The sequence below is a fragment of the Eleutherodactylus coqui genome, chromosome 1 (assembly GCF_035609145.1).
Source record: "Eleutherodactylus coqui strain aEleCoq1 chromosome 1, aEleCoq1.hap1, whole genome shotgun sequence".
Classification (NCBI taxonomy): domain Eukaryota; kingdom Metazoa; phylum Chordata; class Amphibia; order Anura; family Eleutherodactylidae; genus Eleutherodactylus; species Eleutherodactylus coqui.
The window spans coordinates 271,986,321-272,007,302 of NC_089837.1; the positions used below are offsets into that span (position 1 = coordinate 271,986,321).

At 45.6% G+C, this 20,982-nt stretch overlaps 1 protein-coding gene across 1 annotated transcript in view; it reads right to left on the bottom strand.

Annotated features, from left to right (window-relative positions):
• The window catches only part of ANKS1A (ankyrin repeat and sterile alpha motif domain containing 1A), a 357,683-nt gene that overhangs the window by 50,306 nt on the left and 286,395 nt on the right, over nucleotides 1-20,982 (bottom strand). Inside the window, exons 17-18 of the mRNA XM_066582735.1 lie at nucleotides 18,969-19,109; nucleotides 16,076-16,183 (exon numbers count right to left, since the gene is read on the bottom strand). Coding sequence (XP_066438832.1) covers nucleotides 16,076-16,183; nucleotides 18,969-19,109 — 249 coding nt within the window. The remainder of the gene's footprint in view (nucleotides 1-16,075; nucleotides 16,184-18,968; nucleotides 19,110-20,982) is intronic.

The window sequence follows — 20,982 nt, forward strand, 5'->3', positions numbered from 1 at the left end:
CTCCCGCTCTTAGATCATAACCTCCTCTCTTTCTTTGTCACACTCCCTAACATCTATCCAGACCCACCTATCTACCGTACCTACAGGAACCTTAAGGCCATTCACACCCAGGACTTTGCTGAATCCTTACAGTCCTCTTTGTCCCCTATCTCTCTCCTCTCCTGCCCCAACCTGACTGCTGCTCCCTACAACACCGCTCTTAAAAATGCCCTGGATGAAGCAGAATTCCCCATGACCCAAGCCATCCGATGCAGACTTCGGCAACCCTGGCTCACACCTCAAACACGCTTCTTCTGGCGGTGCTCTAGAAGTGCTGAAGTCGCAAATGTCCACTGACTTTCTCCACTACAAATTCATGCTCAGAACCTACAACCTCACCCCTCCACCACGCCAAACAAGTCTACTTCAACTCTCTCATCTCCTCACTATTGCACAACCCTAAACGACTGATACTTTTCACTCCCTTCTCAGCCCTAAACTGCAGCCCCCTGTGATGGATCTCAGTGCTGTAGAGTTGGCTGCTTACTTCAAAAAGAAAATTGATGACATCCGTCAGGAAATAACTTTCCAATCCCAGACTAGCCCTGACCCTAGTCTTGTTAGCACTGCATCTAGCTCCTACTCAAATTGCTCTTCTCTGCTCGCCCCACCACCTGCGCTAGCGATCCTCTCCCCTCACACTGCCTCCGATCCCTCTCCCCAGTGATCATCTCCCATCTCACCACTATATTCAACCTCTCTTTGACCTCTGGCATCTTTCCCTCTTCTTTCAAACACGCTATCATATCCCCACTGCTAAAGAAGCCAACTCTTGACGGGACTGATGCTGCCAACTACCGACCCATCTCTAATCTCCCCTTCATCTCCAAACCACTAGAACATCCAGTTTACTCCAACCGTGTAAGATATCTATCAGAGAACTCTCTCCTAGACTCCCTACAGTCTGGCTTCCGATCCCAACACTCGACAGAAACTGCCCTTACAAGGGTATCCAATGACCTGACAGCCAAATCGAGGGGCGATTACTCCCTACTGATCCTCCTCGACTTCTCCGCAGCATTTGACACCGTTGACCACAAACTCCTTCTCAGCATGCTTCGCTCCATCGGCCTGCAGGACACTGCTCTCTCCTGGTTCTCCTCCTACCTATCTGACCGCTCTTTTAGAGTCTTCTTTGCTGGCTCTACCTCTCCTCCTCTTCCCCTTGCTGTTGGGGTCCTCCAGAGCTCGGTCCTCGGCCCCCTCCTTTTCTCTATCTACACAGCCCCTGTTGGACAAACCAAGAGGAGATTTGGCCTCCAATATCACGTGTCTGCTGACAACACCCAGCTATACACCTCTTCCTGTGACGTCTCTGCACCTTCCCATTCTTCCGTCTTGTAGGGATTGTTAACGATTGTGCTTTGAGAATCTAATTTCGCAATATTTCCCAACCTTCTTGGAGATTTTTGTCCCTAAGAACATCCAGCCAATGGATTCTTCCTACCCTCTTTCTAAGTTAATTAAAATCTGCCTTTCTAAAATCCAACCTTGAGGTCTGAGTCTTCTCAGGTCTTCCTCCTCTTTTTATCCTAAATTCAAGGATAGCATGATCACTGCCTCCTAAGTTCCCAGCCACTCTTTTATTCCTCAGCTCATGGACTGATTTCGTATTCATCTCTCTGCTCAGACTGTCTTGTGTTTTTTTAAATCAGATTTATGTGTGTGAACATTTTTTTTAGATTAACCCCTTAGTGACAGCTTAACAGTCTTTTTACGTCCTGCCATTGCAGGATGTGTATGGAGGGAGATAGCGCCGCTATCTCCCTCCATACAGTGCAGGTGTAAGCTGTTTATTATAGCTGACACACGCGAGCAATAACTGCAATCGGCCGCACGGCCAATCGCGGCTATTAACCCTTTAAATGCAGCTGTCAATTCTGACAGAGGCATTTAAATCCCCCGACCGATGTTCGGGGTTCCTGTACGGCCCCCCCGCAGTGAGATTGGGGGAGCTGTGCACGTGTCATAGCAGCCAGGGGCCTTCTAAAAGGCATAATGGCTGTCTTGGCACACTGCCTATCAAGCCGTCCCCGTGGGGTGGTTTGGTAGGCTGCCTGTCAGAATGCAGTTTGATGTAATGCTATGACATTACATCATACTGTAGGAGCGAACAAAGCATCGCTGGCTGGGGTCCCCCCTGGGGACTAAAAGAAAGTGTTAATCTTAAAACAAAGTTTGATTAATTATTGAAAAATAAGTAATAAACGTAAAAAAATATATATATACACCTTTTGCCATATTTGCAATAAAAGAAATCTAAATAATAAAGCAAAAATACGTGTTTGGTATCACTGCGTCCAAAAAACTCTGATCTATGAAAGTAATGCATTATTTACCCCACACGGTAAACGATGTCCGAAAAAAAAAAATAGAGAACGCCAGAAATGCGCTTTTTTGGTCACCCTACCAAGAAAAAAATGTTATAAAAAGTGATCAAAAAGTTATTTGTATTCAAAAATGGTACCATCGGAAATGACAGGACGTACTGCACAAAATGAGCCCTCACATAACTATGTTGACAGAAAAATAAAAAAATTATTGTGCGCAGAAAATGGAGAAAAAAATAATTTTAAAAAATTAAAGATCTTAAAAAAAAAATTAAATTAAAAAATACAAGTAGTACAGCAAAAAAAACAAAAAAAAAACTATATAAGTTACTCGAGCAATTACTCGAGCAAGCATTGTCCTTAGCGAGTATCTGCCCGTGCGGAAGAAAAGATTCGGGTGCCGGCGGGAGGGAACGGAGGGGAGACCTCTCTCCCTCCCGCAACTCACCGCTCTCCAGTGCCGGCACCCGAATCTTTTCTTCCGAGTGGGCAGGTACTCGCTAAGGACAATACTCGCTCGAGTAATTGCCCTTAGCGAGTATGCTCGGTCATCACTAGTAGTAATCGTACTGACCCATAGAATAAAGTTATCAGGTCATTTTAGTTGCAGGACGCACCGAAAGATGATGGAATGTCATTTTTTTTCCATTTCACTCAACTTAAAATTTTTTTAAAGTTTCTCAGGAAAAAACGAAAATGCAAAAAAAGCAAAAAAGCTCTGTCACTAAGGAGCTAAGAGAGGTGCCCCCCCCCTTCCCTCTGCATCTGTAATTTATAATTCCATGCCATCCAAACTAGTTTCATTTATTAGCCTGACGAAGGGTCGATATCTCAAAACCTCGCTGTAATATCATGTATTTTTTTATTCGTTTTATTTTTGAAAAAGGCATTGCAAAATACAGAATGAAGAAAACTTTGTTAGGTATATCCTTATTCATATATACATTTTCCGTTATGATTAAATCAATGCAAATCTTGTTACTGTATTTCCTAGATAGCTTGACAACAGTAAACTTTACAACTTTTTTTTTCCAACCGGTTCTGCTCTGATTTATTTCAGTCTTAATAGAAGAACTAGAGTGTAGGTCTGCTGACACTTGTCTGGGATGGGGGGGGGGGAGGTGGGGGGGTGTATAGATCGGGCCTCGAGGCTCATTCCATATGTAAGGTAGAGTGGGAGTCGATCCATATCCCCCATATTTTCCTAAATTTGGCCGGGCATCCTCGGTTTTGGTAGATGATTTTCTCATAGGAGGTTACGGTATTTACCAGTTGGGTCCAATGTGGGATTGAAGGAGTTTCCACAGCCATCCACTTCATGGCTATTACCTTGCGGGCCAAGAACAGCACCTTTTCGAGAAAAGTGCGGGTGTGGTGTGGCCACACCTCCTCCTCCAGTAGGCCAAACAGCGCCACCCTGGGGTCTAGGTCAATAGCCAGTGGGGGAGGTAGTAGTGCGTTTATGAGGTCAGTAATTTCCGACCAGTACTCATTAATTGGGGGGCATTCCCATATCAAGTGCCAGAAGTTCGCCTCTGGTTGACGGCATCTGTGGCAAGTATTTGAAGACGCGGTGCCCATTTTGTATAGGCGGCTAGGGGTAAGGTAGGCCTGGTGCGTTATGAAAAGTTGAATTAATTTGTTGTTTACGGCGGGGGAAACTGCCAAATGGGATTCGGAAATGTTCTGCCACTCCTCGGGTGTGAGGGATGGAATAGCTTGTTTCCATTTGTCATATGCTAAAGGCGGGTTGAGGGCTATTTTAGCCGAAAGGAGATGAGTGAATAGGGCTGAGATTAGCCCGCTAGGTCCCTGAGACTTGAGGATGCCAATTGTGGGGAACTTGGATATATGTGTTGAGGCGGGCGGGAATTGGGAGTTTAAAGCGTGTCTTAGCTGGAAAAATCGGAATAGTTGGAGATGCGGGGACTGCAACCTGTCGTGTAGCTCTGTGAATGTAGGGAATATTTCGTCTACGTATATGTCACTTAGTGTATGTACCCCCTGACCCATCCAATATTGTGGATCTGGGACTGATTGTAAGGCGGTGAGACCAGGGTTATTCCAAAGGCGGAGCTTGGGTATTATGTCTTGGTATCGCTGCAGTATCTTCACCTCGCTCCACACGCCAAGGGCTAGTTTGTGAAGCGGGACCACGTCAGCGGGGTTGGTGTATTGCGGGAATTCTAAGAAATTTAAAAGATTATTGCCTTTTACTTGCTTCGCCAGTTGTTTGTCCGCTATGGGCAGTTCCCCGTCTAAGACCCAGGCCCGTATGTTCTTCAATTGTCCTGCCAGGTAATAAAGTCGGAGGTAAGGGAGGGCCATTCCGGCTTGCTCTTTGGGCCTTTGTAATGTCGACAGGCTTAGTTTGGAGCGGGAGGAGTTCCATACAAAGGAGATAAGGGAGTTTAATGACTGGAAGAAGCGTTTGGGGACGGTTGTCTAATAGCGGGTCTATGTTTTCTGCTATGGCATTATTATGGTCATATGGCATAAGTATCCCCAGATATTTGAACGTTTGAACCGGTTTTAGCCCGTACCTAGTAACGCAGGGGTCATTTCCGGGGTTGAGGTTTGTGTACAGGATTGTCGATTTAGACCAATTGACATATAGACCCGAGAAACTGGAGAACCTGTCTATGTGGATCATGGCTTGGTAGAAGGAGTTTATTGGGTCTGATAGAAAGAGAATTGTGTCATCCGCATATAGTCCTACCTTACTCTCGAGGTCTGCCCATCTAATACCTTTCACATTGGGGGCGCTTCTCAGACGGATCGCCAGCGCCTCAATGGCTATGGCAAATAGGACCGGGGATAGAGGGCACCCCTGTTGGGTGCCTCTTGCCAATTGAAATTCGGGTGATGGGATGCCGTTTACCACTACATTCGCGCTCGGGGATTTGTATATGGTTTTGATCCATTACTGGAATTTGGGTCCAAATCCAAAGCGAACCAGACAAGCCTCGAGAAAAGCCCACTCCAATGAGTCAAAGGCCTTTGCCATGTCCAATGAGACTAAAGCCCAGGGCATATTGCATTGCTTACCTAATTGCATGGCTGTCTCGACTCTACGGATGTTTATTGTCGTAGATTTCCCAGGCATGAAATCCGTCTGGTCCGGGTGGATAATGGACAAAATCACCTGATTTAATCTAGTAGCTAGGATTTTAGTTAGGATTTTGTAATCGGCGTTTACCAGTGAGATTGGGCGGTAGGAACTACAGTCTATCGGGTCCTTCCAAGGTTTCTGTATCACCACTATGGAGGCTTTGTAGAATGAAGGTGGGAGGGTGTTATCTATTTGGGCTTGATTTAGTGTCTCAAGTAGTAGTGGGGCTAGTTGTTCACTATATTTTCGGTATGTCTCTATTGGGAGGCCGTCCGGGCCGGGCGATTTATTAAGGTCCATATCCTGAATTATCTGCTGGACCTCCTCTAACGTGATTGGGGCTTCCAGAAGCTCAACCTGATCTGCGGATAGGGTTGGGAAATTTAGATCTTCCAAGTAACTCAGGATATCTGTCACTGTGCTCTGGGAGGAAGAGCTGTACAAATTGGTATACAAGTCTTTAAAACAATTTGTGATAGACGGGGCGTCAGTCAGTTCCACCCCACCTTGGTTCCTAATCTTAAGGACCATATTAGTTTTGTTTTCCCGTCTAATGAGGTTGGCCAGTAGGTGACTGGATTGATTCCCTAATTCAAAATAATGTTGCTTAGTGAAAAATAATTTGCGCTTAGCTTTAGCGTAGATTTGATGTTTGTGAAGTCGGAGTAGGCTGAGCCAGGCTGTTTTATTGGTGTCTGTGGGGTTAGATGTGTACATCTTTTCAGCCTCCATTGTCTGGATTTCTAGTTCTCTGTTGGCCTGGGCTGTCGACTTTTTAATGTACGAAATGGTGGATTTGAGGAATCCCCTAACAGAAGCCTTCAGAGTATCTCATTTCAACATCATGTATTTTTGTTAGCCATTTAAAAAAGGCATCATATCTACAAGATTACTTGGTTTCTCTTACGGAGAACAATCACAATATTTCTTTCTGCATGCTGTATTTTAACAAATAATGGGGAATGATCATAAAGTGATCGAGGAAGGTATTTAGCTACAGTAACATGACTATAGATCTTAGTATTCCCCAAAACAAGGTCAATACGCTAAAGAGTTTGATATGTACTTGAATGGCATGAGTATTACAGAGTTCCTGGATTTGTGGCCCTCCATATGTCTATAAGGGAGATCTCGCATAGCAATCAACCTAAAGGAGTCAGAGCCCCCTCTTTCACTACTCTCTCCACCCGCATTTTGTCCCAATACAAATATATCCCCGAGGGGGGCGTGGCCTGCGACCAGCATGGAAGGTCGCAACTAAGAGGTGCTCCCCAGAGGGGATAACAAGATCCATCCAAAATCCTGGCCTGACCAGTACCTGAGCAACCCAAACGGTACCAATGGGCTCCCTGACCCTCGGAGACAACCTGGACCGAGTTTGAGAACGATGGCAGCCCTCTAACTCCCGTAACAGAGCCGCGAGTGGGAGACGGCACCAGCACCCCGCCAAATTTTCCCGCGCTTCGTCTGCAGCCATTCTTATTACCCTAACCCGCCGCCTGACTGACCCGGACCACCTCTCCTCACCTACCACCCGGCAGGAGACCCCGCTGGCGCTCGGAACCGGCCGCACCGCTCCAATCTCACCGGAGCCCCTCTGCGCTGTCTCCGGGCTGCGGAGATCGGCGCGCATCGCGGGCCGGGTGAGGGCAACCCCCCCGCCGCAACAGACGAGCTTGCCTGGAGGAGCGAGGCACTCCGCTCGCGCCGCATCCGGACCCGGACTAAAGCCGCAGGAGACATAGAGGAGCTGCCGGCGCCGACCGTCCCGACATCACCTGCCCGCGGCCGGCCGCGGAGGTCGGGACTCGCCGTCCGCTCCCCGCTGCTGGGCGCCTACCTTTGATCGCTCCCGGAGTGGGACTGAGCCGCAGCCGGGCGACCGCCTCCTTGGAAAGCGACGGGGGACGTCCCCCGTGCCCGTGCTGCTGCCGCGGAGCCCGCCGGGGTCCGTACCTCGCCAGAGCCACTACACTGCAACGCCTCTGCCGCCACATAACGCCGACACACGGCGCCCCGCGCGCGCCCGGGGGGGGGGGGGGGGGGCGCACGCCGACCTAATCCAGGCACCACAAATTTAAAGCGGCGCTCCTTCCTCCCGGCGCCGGCCGCGGCGGACCCGACGGTCCCAACCTGATCGACTTCTGCGGCTCCGGTCCGCTCCACCGAACCACACCACCTGAGGACTAACCCCTGAAGAAAAACCCATTTCCGGGACCGGACCTGCGGAGCCGGCAACAAAAAACCGTAAGTTGCTCACAAGGGGCTGGGGGACAACACTCAGGACTGAATAGACTCCTCACAAACGCAAACACAGTCCAGGCGGACTATAACACAACCGGAATACTCTATTCCCTGTAGACTGTAATATCCCGCGGTCGGCGACCGTCATATCTGACTGGCGCAACTCCCCCACCCTCTTCCACCGCGACCAGACCTAGGCTAGAATCAATTGGGCGCTATCAAGATTTAGCCAACTGAACACTCTTTGTGCGGTAGCCCACGGCAACGCAAAGATACAGACCCCTGATCTCTACAAGCAAATACTGACACAGTCTATACTATAACGACAATTCGCATAACCCGCCACACCAACCCAACGAATTCTAATATGAGTACACGCGCGAAAGGTGGCTCTGCCACCGAAAAACTAAAGGAATTTTCTCGCTCTGAAACCCCTGATCACACCCCGCGTGCAACACGACCCACACAGGCGAAAGAGCCTGAAACCGAAACAGGGCAAAGCGCAGAACCTACCATGCGCCAACTCCTAGACGCAATCAATACCTGTAAATCTTCTCTTACTAATAAAATAGAAGAGATCAAATCTGACGTCTCCCTACTACGACAGGACTTACACAATATGCGCGATAGAATGCGGGAAATGGAAGAGCGTGTCTCCAACGCAGAAGACTCACTGCGTCCATTAACTACGGCGGTCAAAAAAACAACAAGAGCGATAGAATTCCGCCAATCCAAAACAGACGATCTGGAGAATCGCTCGCATCGTAACAACTTACGCATAATAGGCTTACCTGAAAAATCAAAGGGTTCCCATATAGAAACATTCGCCGAAACCTGGCTAAAAACGCTACTAGGAGACGACACCTTCTCTACCAACTTTACAGTAGAAAGAGCCCATCGAGTCCCTGCAAAACCGCCACAGCCGGGAGCCCCCCCGCGCCCCTTTCTTATAAGGATCCTAAATTGCAGGGACCGAGACGCTGCACTACGCCAAGCCAGAATTAAAGGTCCGCTGAAGTATAACAACACAACGATTTCCATATTTCCTGACTTCTCTGCTGAGCTACAAAAACAAAGAGCCACCTTTACAGAGGCGAAACGAAAATTTAAAGAGAGACAGATTCCCTACTCAATGGCATACCCCGCCCGCCTACGAATCGTAGACCAGGGAAGGGCGATCTTCCTCCAATCTCCCACAGAGGCCTTGGAGTGGCTAGATATGCACCCTGAAACACCAAAAGGATGAACGTCCCCACAACACTAGCTAATGGGACTTTAAATCTTGTTGTGACCCAAACGCCCGACATTCCTTTGACGCTTAGACTGTGTGCAACGCGACCGGGACACCGCTAAAGTTATGGTTGGAGCCCAGCGGTCAGCCGCAAGCCTCTAAAAGGCCAACAGAAGTCTTCCCCTAAAAAAGACAGAACATCTGCTACTTCTAATTAGATTGTAGCTAAATTGTTTTCTTGTTTTCTTCTTTGTCTTTTCCTTTTTCTTATTCTCCCCCTCCTTCCCCTCTCCCCCCCCTTCCTTACCCTTTCCCCAACTTTTCTGTTTTGCTGTTTTCTTTGATATCCGCGGTATAATTTTAGTGAGATGTCAATGTTCAATGTTTTGAATTGTTATGTTTTTGCTCTTCAACAATGTCTTCCACAAACAGGCGCTAACACAATTCCCCCCCTTACACACATCAATACCAACCCCCTCCCATCCCAAGATCACAGACAAAAGACTAAATCTTACACCCACGTAAACAATGACGTCCCTAAAATGCCTTAGCTGGAACGTCCGAGGGCTTGGCACAGCACTCAAACGAAGGACTGTATTTGCATATATCAAACAACTAAACCCGCACATCATTAGCTTACAAGAGACCCACCTTGTCAAAGATAAAGCAGACACCATGTCAAAACCATGGATCCAGTGGACTTCCCATTCCTTTCACACCTCCTCCTCTAGGGGCGTCTCGGTGCTAATTCACAAATCAGTGCGCTGGAACCGAATCACCACTCGCAGGGACCCCGAAGGAAGGTACATATTTATATACGGAGAAATAGACTCCAAACCATATGTCATCCTATCCATATACAATCCGCCCCACAATAATCTCCATATCTTGCAGACTGCTATTGCGTTTGCACACCACTATCCATCAGCGGAGGTGATGTGTCTAGGGGATTTTAATATGATAATGGACCCTATCAAAGATAAATTCTACACATCCTCTAATCCCACCCCCGCCTCAAACTCCCCTTTGAGACAATTAATCGAAAGCGTCGGATGGGTCGACCTCTGGCGACTACGCCACCCCGAGACACAGGAATACACTTGCCACTCACCGGGATACAACGCACTGACAAGAATAGACTACATATTTAGCTCCATAGAACTGGCAATACATCTCGCAAGCATAACACACTGTCCGAGAGGCATATCAGACCACAGCCCCATACTGCTAACCCTAAAATTCCCACAAATTAAAATAAGGCCCACATGGAAACTACACCCATTCTGGCTCAAACTTATTGGACCGGACGACCAGATGCCTTTCCACATCTCCTTATTCCTAGACGCCCACAAGGATAACACCCACCCCGCCCTGAAATGGGACACGCTCAAGGCCTATATTAGAGGATTCCTCAAATCAGCTATCTCACACATTAAAAAAACGACATCCCAGGCCGACAGGGAGATAGAAAACCAAACCCTAGAGGCCGAGAAAACATATATATCAGCCCCCACAGACGCCAACAAAGTAGCCTGGCTCAGCCTATCCCGACTCTATAAGCACCAAATACATGCCAAAGCTAAACGTCAACTATTTTTCTCCAAACAACATTACTTTGAGTTAGGGAACCAATCCAGCCACCTACTCGCTAACCTCATCAAACGGGAAAACCAAACAAACACGATCCTTAAGATCAAAAACCAGCAAGGAATAGAGTACACTGACGCCTTATCTATCACCAATTGCTTTAAAGAATTCTATGCTCACTTATACACCTCCACCTCTAATAATACGGTAACAGATGTCTTGGCTTATCTGAACGATCTAGACTTCCCTACCCTCTCTGAAGAGCAGGTCAATCTCCTGGAAGCCCCCTTCACTCTGGAAGAGATCCAGCTAATAACCCAAGATATGGCCCTTAACAAATCACCAGGACCCGATGGTCTTCCCATAGAGACATACCGCAAATACCACGAGCAACTAGGCCCACAACTTCTTGAGGTGCTAACTCAAGCGCAACTAGACAAAACACTCCCAGCCTCATTCTATAAAGCATCCATAGTAGTCATCCTGAAACCTGGGAAAGATCCCACAGATTGTGGATCTTATCGACCCATATCACTGGTGAATGTGGATTACAAAATCCTAACTAAAATTCTGGCCACTAGACTGAACCAGGTGATCCTCTCCATAATACACCCCGACCAAACGGGCTTCATGCCCAGGAAGTCTACAACCATTAACATCCGCAGAGTCCAAACAGCTATCCAGTTAGGTAAACAATACAACATGCCCTGGGCTCTGGTCTCACTCGACATGGCAAAAGCCTTTGACTCTGTGGAATGGGCCTTTCTGGAGGCCTGTTTGATCCGTTTCGGATTCGGACCCAAGTTTCAACAATGGGTTAAAATTATATACAAATCCCCGACTGCAAATGTGGTCGTCAATGGTGTCCCTTCGGCGGATTTCCAACTGGCAAGAGGTACCCGACAGGGATGCCCTCTATCCCCGGCCTTGTTCGCCATAGCCATAGAAGCACTGGCGATCCGACTAAGAAGTGCCCCTAGTGTAACCGGCATTAAATGGTCAGACCTCGAAAGCAAACTGGGACTATACGCAGATGATACAATCCTATTCTTATCGAACCCATCAGACTCCTTTGCCCAAGCCATGACACACATAGACAGATTCTCCCACTTTTCCGGACTACATGTTAACTGGTCCAAGTCAACAATCCTCTATACAGAGGCCAACCCAAAAAATGACCCCTGCGTCGCAAGATACGGACTAAAACCAGTCTCAACATTCAAATATCTGGGAATGATCATGTCACACGACCATAATAATGCAATAACAGATAACATAAACCCACTCTTAGAAAATATAAAACACAAACTGAAGCGATGGGCTAAACTACCATTATCTGTAGCCGGACGCATAAATCTCATCAAAATGGTCGTCCAACCCAAATGCCTATACATACTACAGCACATGCCAGTGAATGTCCCCAAGCGCCTCTTTAAGTCCCTAAATTCCCTAATGATAACATTTATCTGGAATTCCTCCCGCTCTAAGCTGAGTCTATCAATCCTACAAAGACCCAAAGAGCAAGCCGGAATGGCCCTACCGGACCTCCGGCTTTATTACCTAGCAGGGCAACTGCGAAACATCAGAGCCTGGATCTTGGGAAAAGAACTACCTATAGCAGACAAACAACTAGCTAAACAAGTAACAGGACAAAATCTCCTGAACTTTTTAGAATTTCCAGAATGCACCAAAGCCACCGAACTAATCCCACTCCATAAACTGGCTCTTAGCGTTTGGAAAGAAATAAAGACTCTGCAGAGCTACCAGGGTGTAATACCAGAACTCCCTCTCTGGAACAATCCTGGTCTTACCGCACTACAGACCGTCCCAGACCCACAATACTGGATCGCCCAAGGAGTACAAACAATAAAAGATATATATATAGACGGAATCCTCCCCACTTTTACACAACTGCGAGATAGACTACAGGCCCCACGCCTCCAACTGTTCAGATTCTTTCAGTTAAGACATGCACTAAACTCCCAATTTCCCCCCCCCTTCGGCCCGCATATCCAAATTCCCCACAATAGGAATTCTCAAATCCCAAGGACCCAAAGGCCTAATATCAGCTCTATACACACACCTCCTCTCAGCCAAAATAGATCCTAACCCCCCCCAACATATGATAAATGGAAACTTGCCATTGCTTCCCTTACACCTGAGGAATGGCAGGATATTTCTGAATCCCACCTGTCAGTATCACCAGCTGTAAATAACAAGCTAATCCAGCTATACATTATACATTAAGCCTACCTCACTCCCAATCGACTACACAAAATGCGCAATACGACCTCGGATTCATGCCAGAGATGAGACCAACCAAGGGCGGACTTCTGGCACTTGATCTGGAAGTGTCAGCACGTTAGGGAGTTCTGGTCAGAAGTAATAAATCTTGTAAACTCGCTGTTACAACCCCCATTATCCATTGAACTAGACCCTAAGGTGGCGCTGTTTGGTTTACTGGAGGAGGAGGAGTGGCCATTCCATACTCGGGTCTTCCTACAGAAGACACTATTCCTGGCCCGCAAAGAAATAGCTATGAAATGGATGGCAACAGAACCCCCTTCGATCCTACATTGGATTCAAAACGTAAACACTGTAACCTCGTACGAAAAAAATCATATACCAAAACAGAGGATGCCCGGCTAAATTCCAAAAAGTGTGGGGAGCCTGGCTAAACTCTTACTCTACCCTGATTACCAACTGAAATTTAAACCCAATGCACGTTAATCCCCTCCCTCCCCCTCCCCACCCCCTAACATCCCCCCCCCCATTGACAAGTGCCTGGAAGACCTGTAACCACTAAGACCCAAATAAGGAAGAGCAAAACTCAACTTACGGTTTATAAAAGTTTGAAAATGTTTATTGTTAATAAAGTTACAGACGGATAGTTTGGAGGACACAGTAACAAGTTCGATGTTAACCTTTGAAATCACGAATATGTTTCTATTTACGTTTATATGTACTGTACAAACCTTTTCTATTATGTGTCTCGCAGACTGCTTATCATTAATAAATAAAACGAATTTACAAATATATCCTCGAGTTGAAATTCCCTCTCAATATCTCTGGTGCGTCTGGGAGACTCATCACAAATTCTAATACCTGTCTAATAACTTCCCCATTATAAGGAGGCGGAATGTAGAGAGATATCAGAATACAAATATAAATTGACCTTCAGAGTTGATTCTACTAGAGACAACTGGAATGGGATCAGCCTGTGAATTAAAATACTGACTCCCTTGGAGTAATGCCTATGGAGCGAGTGATAACTGTATCACATTAACAGTTTGAAGATTATCTTTTGTCAAGTGCATCTCGTGTAAACAGAGCATCAGAGGGTGATATTTTTTTTTTACCTCCTGGACTAAAGCAAGGCACTTTGTAGGATCACTCAGACCTCGTATATTTCAGGGAACAACAGTAAATTCCTTAGGCATTATAGTAGCTAGAATGTGTGAATGAAAGAATATCCATCAGACACAGATACATATGTACTGATACCTCAAACTACAGAGCAACCACTCCAATCAGCCTCCTGTTGGACCCATGAGAGAATTAAAGATAAACAAAAACAATCGAACAAAAAAACATCCCTCATAACTAAACTTAGAGACCTGTGGCGATCCCATCAGGCCAAGGCACCAGTCCTGCATAAACCAGTAAATGATAAAGAACTAGTGAAAGATCGCTTTAGCTTCAATTGATGAACCAGGTGAGCTGCAGCAAATTTCCATCAGTGACTCAGTCATAGCCATTTAACCCAAGGCTGTGAGGTGAACGCCTACCACCTCGTAGCTGGTTTTCATTCTGCTCCAACCAAGTCTTAGCATCCCGTGTAGTCTCAAAGAAATGTGTAACCCCATTCACCGCCACTCTCAGTCTCGCTGGACATAACATGGCATATGATATCTGTAATACCCTCAGACGGCGCTTATCATCTTGAAAGGCTACACGTCGTTTCTGTACTTCTGCAGAAAAATCTGGACAGGAGGAGATCCTCACTCCATCCACCAGAACATTCCTCCTCCCTCTGGCCTTGCGGAGAATTACATCACAGTCTCTGAAATGTAAAAGCTTGATCAAGACAGACTGTGGAGAGGCTCCTGGCCGCGGTGGGTGTGCTGGAACACGATACACCCTCTTCACTACAAACATCGGTGTCATAGAATCTCTGCCAAATAAAGTGATTAACCAGGATTCAAAAAATTCTGAGGGTATAGTTCCCTCTAAATTCTCTGGGAGACCCACAACACATATGTTATTGCAACGTGAACGGTTCTCAAGATCATCTATTTTGTTCAACTTATTTGTAATGGTCTGATCTCGGTTCTGTGCATCTGGTTTCAACGGTAGAATCTGATCTTCTATATCACCGACCCTTTCCTCTACAACAGTCACATGTTCATTAGTTTACTGCAGATCTTGTCTGAGACACCCCAAAGCTTCTTGCACAGAGCCCATTTGCAGCTCAAGTGTACTTAAAGCAGATAAGCAGTTCTGAATTGCTCCCATATCATCTCTCAGAGTAGGCTCTTTTTGCAGGCGTACATGCATCTCCTGTGTCCAACTCACAGCAGAGGAGTAGTCAGTCATCAGCAACTCCCTCTTACTCTCCTCACTGTCACCAGTAAACTAACTGTGAGGAGCACGTTGCTTATCTTGTGTCTCAGAATCCCTCTGCTTGTTCTGCTGATGTATTGGAGCTTCCACTGTGGAATACTGTGCCAGCTTTCCTGCTGGATCTCTGCATTGTGATGGTGAGTACACGTTAGAGTTCATGCTGCAGGTGCCATCTCGGTGCTCCCTGCTCCTAGCTTCCTCTAGTCTGCGCTTGTCTTTCTGTTTGAGTATTGTGTTAGGAAGTAGCAATGTGGCTTCTCCACTGTCTCTGCTCTACTGTGCAGCTTCCTGAAGTGTCTGGTAGCCTTTTTACCTGGTCCCAGGATAGATATACAGGATTACAGCATGGCCCTGTCTCAGCATGTGCCCTACAGCATCTCCAGCTGGGCTCCGCCCCCTCAAACTCAAGTCCTGATGAAAATTTGCATTTTCTCGTTCATTCACACAGGAGGTGCGGTTTATTAGCGAAAATATATGCCGCAGTGCGGAAAGCCCTCAGTTGGCATAAATCCTCGGAACTACTTTAAATAGAGCCAGCTTTAATCTTTTCACAATGTTGGGCGATGCTAAACTTACTCCCCATCCCTTTTTTTCCAGCTCCCATAGAAGCCTATGGAGGCCTCCAGTGTATCTCAGCAATAAACAAGGCGAGACCTAGCTTTTCCTGCTTTGTTTAAAATCAGGCCGCCGATGTCCTATCATTCCTGATGCAACGTTTTTCTGCGGCTAAAAATCGTTCAGCTGAATTAATACATTGGAAACAAATGCTTCAGACGATCACAATTTTTTTTCGCGGCTAAACTAGCCATGTAAAAACGCGTGGGTGAATAAGGCCCAATACTGAATTATGCTTATGTAAATATAGAATATGACTTGCTGATTAGTATCGCACTAAAACAAGTTGCTCACCCGTAATTGAGAGAATCGAGGTGGTTTCTGTGGGGGATCCTCACAAGGTCTCTCTGCCAGTGATGCCAATATTCTTTTCCGATGGCCCAATAAATTTACTTTTAACACCTATTGAAGAGACAAACCATTTAAGGGGTGAAAGTTTAGAACAGAGAGAGCAAAGCACCATAGTAGAGCAAGAAAGCAGAGCTGGGCAGGGTTCATACTTACATTTTTTGAAGTATATTTTTCTAAAAAGACAAAAGTATACTTTTGGAGGAGCAAGATTTATTAAGCATTTTTTGACAAAAAGTCCAACACAGAAATTTAGCGACTTTTTGACAAGTACGTCATGCAAAGCCACTCTCCAAAAAAGGGGCTTGGCTTGGTGGAAGGGATCATGGCCGCCCCAGAACAACACATTTATGTAATTTACATCAGAAACTGGCATAAATTATACCAGAAATCTACTCCAGCTCTCAGCTGGCTTAGATTTATGGGTAAGCACAACGAGAAGCCAAAATGCACACAGTGCATCTTAAGAGGCATGTGCTGACAGGGCCAATATTAACACCAGCATATGAAACAACGGTCTTTAACCCCTTTAAAGATAAATTTACATCCTGCAGCTTCTTTTAATAGCGGTGTCAATCCTGTACGGCCCTCACCCATGAGGAGAAGTAAGATCAATAAAATGTTACTATTAAATTACATATTTGGTATTGCTGTGTCCGTAAATGTCCAGTCTATCAAAGTAATGCATCATTTATTCCACACAATAAACTTCGTCAGAAAAAAATATATATATATATAGAATGGCAGAAATGCATTTTTTTGGTCACCCTGTCTCCAGGAACAAAATGCAATAAAAAGTGATTAAAAAGTCGTATGTATTCCAAAATGGTACCAACGCAAACTACAGAATGTCCCTCAAAAAATGAGCCCCTACACAAATATGTAGACAGAAAAATAAAAAAGTTATTGTGCTCAGAAGGTGGCGGCAGAAAATAAAAAATATATATATCTTCGAAAACATAAAAGCAGTACAGCAAACGAAAAGAAAACAAAAACTATATAAGCATTGTATTGTAGTAATCGTACTGACCCATAGAATAAAGTTATGTCATTTTTGTTGCAGTTTGTGCGCTGTAGAAACAAGACGCACCCAAAGATGGGGAAATTTCATTATTTTTTCCATTTTAAGTTTTTCAATACATTAAATAGTACAGATAGTCCCCGACTTGCGAACATTCGACTTGCGAATTTCGCTAGATACGAACTATCTGTTTTGCACAGTATGATGTAATGCTATGGCATTACATCATACTGTGCAGGGACCGGACAAGCTCCTATCAATCCTGATAGAAGCCTGTCCGGTCAGATCGCGGCTGCTAGGCAGCCGGGGGCCTTCTGAAAGGCCCTAGGGCTGTCTATGCAGAGCGCCTAGCAAGCCGTGCGCTTGATGGGCACTCTGCATAGACAGCCCTGGGGCCTTTCAGGAGGTCCCCGGCTGCCTAGCAACCACACAGCGTCCCGCGATCTCATCGTGGGACGCTGTACGGGCCCCCTGAACATCGGTTGCAGGCTGTTCTTACAGCGGGCACCCGGCGGCAGCAGTTCCGACGAGCCGCGCCGCTCGTCAGAACTGTTAACACTTTAAATACCGCTGTCAGAGCGGTATTTAAAGTGTTAACAGTTCCGACAAGCGGCGCGGCTCGTCGGAACTGCTGCCGCCGGGTGCCCGCTGTAAGAACAGCCGGCACCCGACGTTGTATGGAGCGGGATCCACCCGCGATCCCGCTCCATACTACTACTTGTTCGACTTGCGAACAAAACGGACTTGCGAACGGGCTCCCGGAACGGAACCCGTTCGCAAGTCGGGGAGTATCTGTACCAGTAAGAAAAACTTGTCCCGCAAAAAGCAAGCCTTCATACAGCTATGTTGATGGCTAAATAAAAGGAGTTAGGATTTTTTAAAAGTGGGAAGCTCGCCTTCTCCAATTGGCTGAGACAGTCAATGAATGACTGTGGTGCATTGAACCAGCGCCGAGAACCAATCACAGCAATCTCTTGCTGGAGGTGGGGTTCTCAAACCTCACTACCAGCAATAGATGATCTGTCAGTGCAGGGGAAGTCTGGAGTAGGGCCAGAGATCAGCGCCAGGGATCCTGACAACAGCTGCTAGGGGAGTATGTTGAGGATTTTTTTTCCCCATCTGGTGTAAGCTAGTCCTGACTTTGAGGGTAGGTCTTTATATTTCAAGCCCCCTCCCCTACCGCTCCAAAAACTGTTATGCGGTTAACACTGCCAAAAAAGTGGCACCAAGTTGTGCCGCGTTTACAGCAGTGCTGAAAACGCTGGCCATTCATTTCAATGGGCGATGCACAGATAAAAACGGACAGAAATATAACATGCATCGCTGTCAAAGTGCAGCATTGAAGACGCAGCGTTTTGACGCTTGTGTGAGCAGCCCCATTGAAATGAATGGGAGCGTTGTACAATGTTCAGCGCTGTGCTGAAAAGGCAGCACTAAACGCTGTACAAAATGTCTGTGTGAGGGAGGCCTCAGACAGGTGACAGGTTCCCTTTTAATAAATCTGCCACTTAGTCTTCATCACTTTTGCCAATGCTACTGTAGCTTTATTTATAACCAAATCTGAAACAATGATTTTTTCAAATCATTAAAGTTAAAGGCTAACATTGTGTACACATTTTTGTTTTTTCTTCAATAAGAATGAAACCAAAATGGTTTTCTGGATTTATCAAAATTATGGAACCCATCGACTATAGTAGGTCCTGTCTTATTCCATAATTTTATCAGAAAAGTAGGAGAGCAACAGTGAACCTAGACTAACAAAAGGTGGAAAGCTATGACAATTAGTCACTGGCCGTAAAGACAATACATAGAACTCACATTTACGATCTCAAGTTCCCACAAATTGCGAAGAGTTTCCATAGAGGTATAACCACTGCTAAGAAAGCTGGAAGCATACTGCTGAAGAGACAGCGTACGTAGCCACGAGGCTACAGACATGTCCCATGAAAGTGGGAATGGCTGGAAAGAAAAACATTTGAAAAGGCAAAAGTATTAATGATACTAAAATACTAATCGCTTTCTACATCATCTAACTATCTGATGTCAAATTTTGAAGGCGTAGAAAGAAAAATGTAAATTAAAATGACAACCTACAGATACAGGGATTGAGGGGTGATGTACTATACTAAGGGAGACAAAAATCAGCATTTTAAATGGGAATTTACTTTGGGGTAAAGAGGAGGCGTTGTGGTCCGTGATCCTGTTCCTGTCTCTGTAAAACTTTAGACCATTCCAGGGGAAACCAATATGAACTTGATAACATGCTTATCATTCCCCCCACCCCCCTTTTCAAACAGAGTGCACACTTATGTTTTGTCACATGCTGAGGGTATTTTTTTTTTCTTAAAAAAAAAAAAAGAAGGAGTAGCACTTGCAGCACTCAAATTTCCCATGGTTCATCACAACTTTGGTTCTCATGCAGTGATAGAAATTCCACATGGAACTTCCACATAGAAAGAATACACTTGTGAATTTGGGGCAGAAAATTGTTCAGAGAAACACAGCAAAGTAGCATATTTCTGCCACTGTTTTAGAGCCAGAATCCACGTGAATTTCACTGTGCGAACATACCCTAACGAATGCAACACCCTGACCTCCATCACTACACAAGAACAAGAGTTCTGATGAACAATGAGAAATTTGAGTGTTGCACCCATAATATGCGAGCAAAAAAAAGCACCTATATTATTCCTATCTGAAAGTCACCTTTAAGGGGTATTACAGGCTTTAACTGATAACTTATCCTCAGTACAATGGGCCGGACGTCGCCATCAATGGTTGCTGCAGGAATTGGGAGCCCCGGCTTCACTCCTATTTAAATCAATGGGAGTCCCACACTACTTCTACACTTCCTGCTTCTCTCATGGTCAGGACGTCGTGTTCTGTCCTGACCACAGGAGAAGAAGGAAGTGTAGAAGAATGGTGCTCCCACTAAATTCAATGAGAGTGCAGCCAGAACTTCCAATTTCTGCAGTGACCACTGAGGCGGCGTTCAGCCCACTGCACTGACAGCATGAAGGACAATTAGCATGAGATTCTTTCTGTCAGTGCAGTGGGCCGGACGCCCTCCTCCATGGTCACTGCAGGAATTGGGAGTGCTGGCTGCACTCTCATTGAAATTAATGGAAGCACCATTCATCTGACTACTGATGGCCTATCCATAGAATAGGTCATCAGTTAAAAATGCCCAGAATACCCCTTTAAAACATTAGTTTCTTTTTCTTTTCAATTACAGATTAGAGTTATATTTTGTATAGGATGGATGGAGAATATAATTGATATAAATCGCCAATTTACTAAATGCAAAAACTGGTTAGCGCAGTCCTGTGGTTTTGATAGAAAAGGGTTCTTTACTATAAGAGCAGTAAGACTGTGGAACGCTCTGCCTGAGGATGTGGTGATGGCAAAATCCATGGAGGAATTTAAGAGGGGACTAGATGTATTTCTAGAGTGTAAGGATATTACAGGATATAAATTTTAGGTGACCAGCGGGCTGTTGATCTGGGTCTTACAGCAGGCTGAACTGGATGGACATTGTCTTCATTCGGTCTGACATGCTATGAATTTCTTTGGCATATATGCGCCTGTCAATGTAGACATGAAATGTATGAACTTCTCCCCATCCACCAGGTTGCTGCAGAGTACTTTATAGGATTTGTTTAAATGCACATTTTAGCTGCAAATTTGAACTTTCATGCAATTTTTGCTTAGAATCACTAATGGAAAACTGCATGAAGGTGGCAGTGTCTATAAATGATTAAATTATATTTTTATACATGGCATATTGTGTACTATCATTGCAGATTACACAATAAAACGCTGTGGTTTAGCT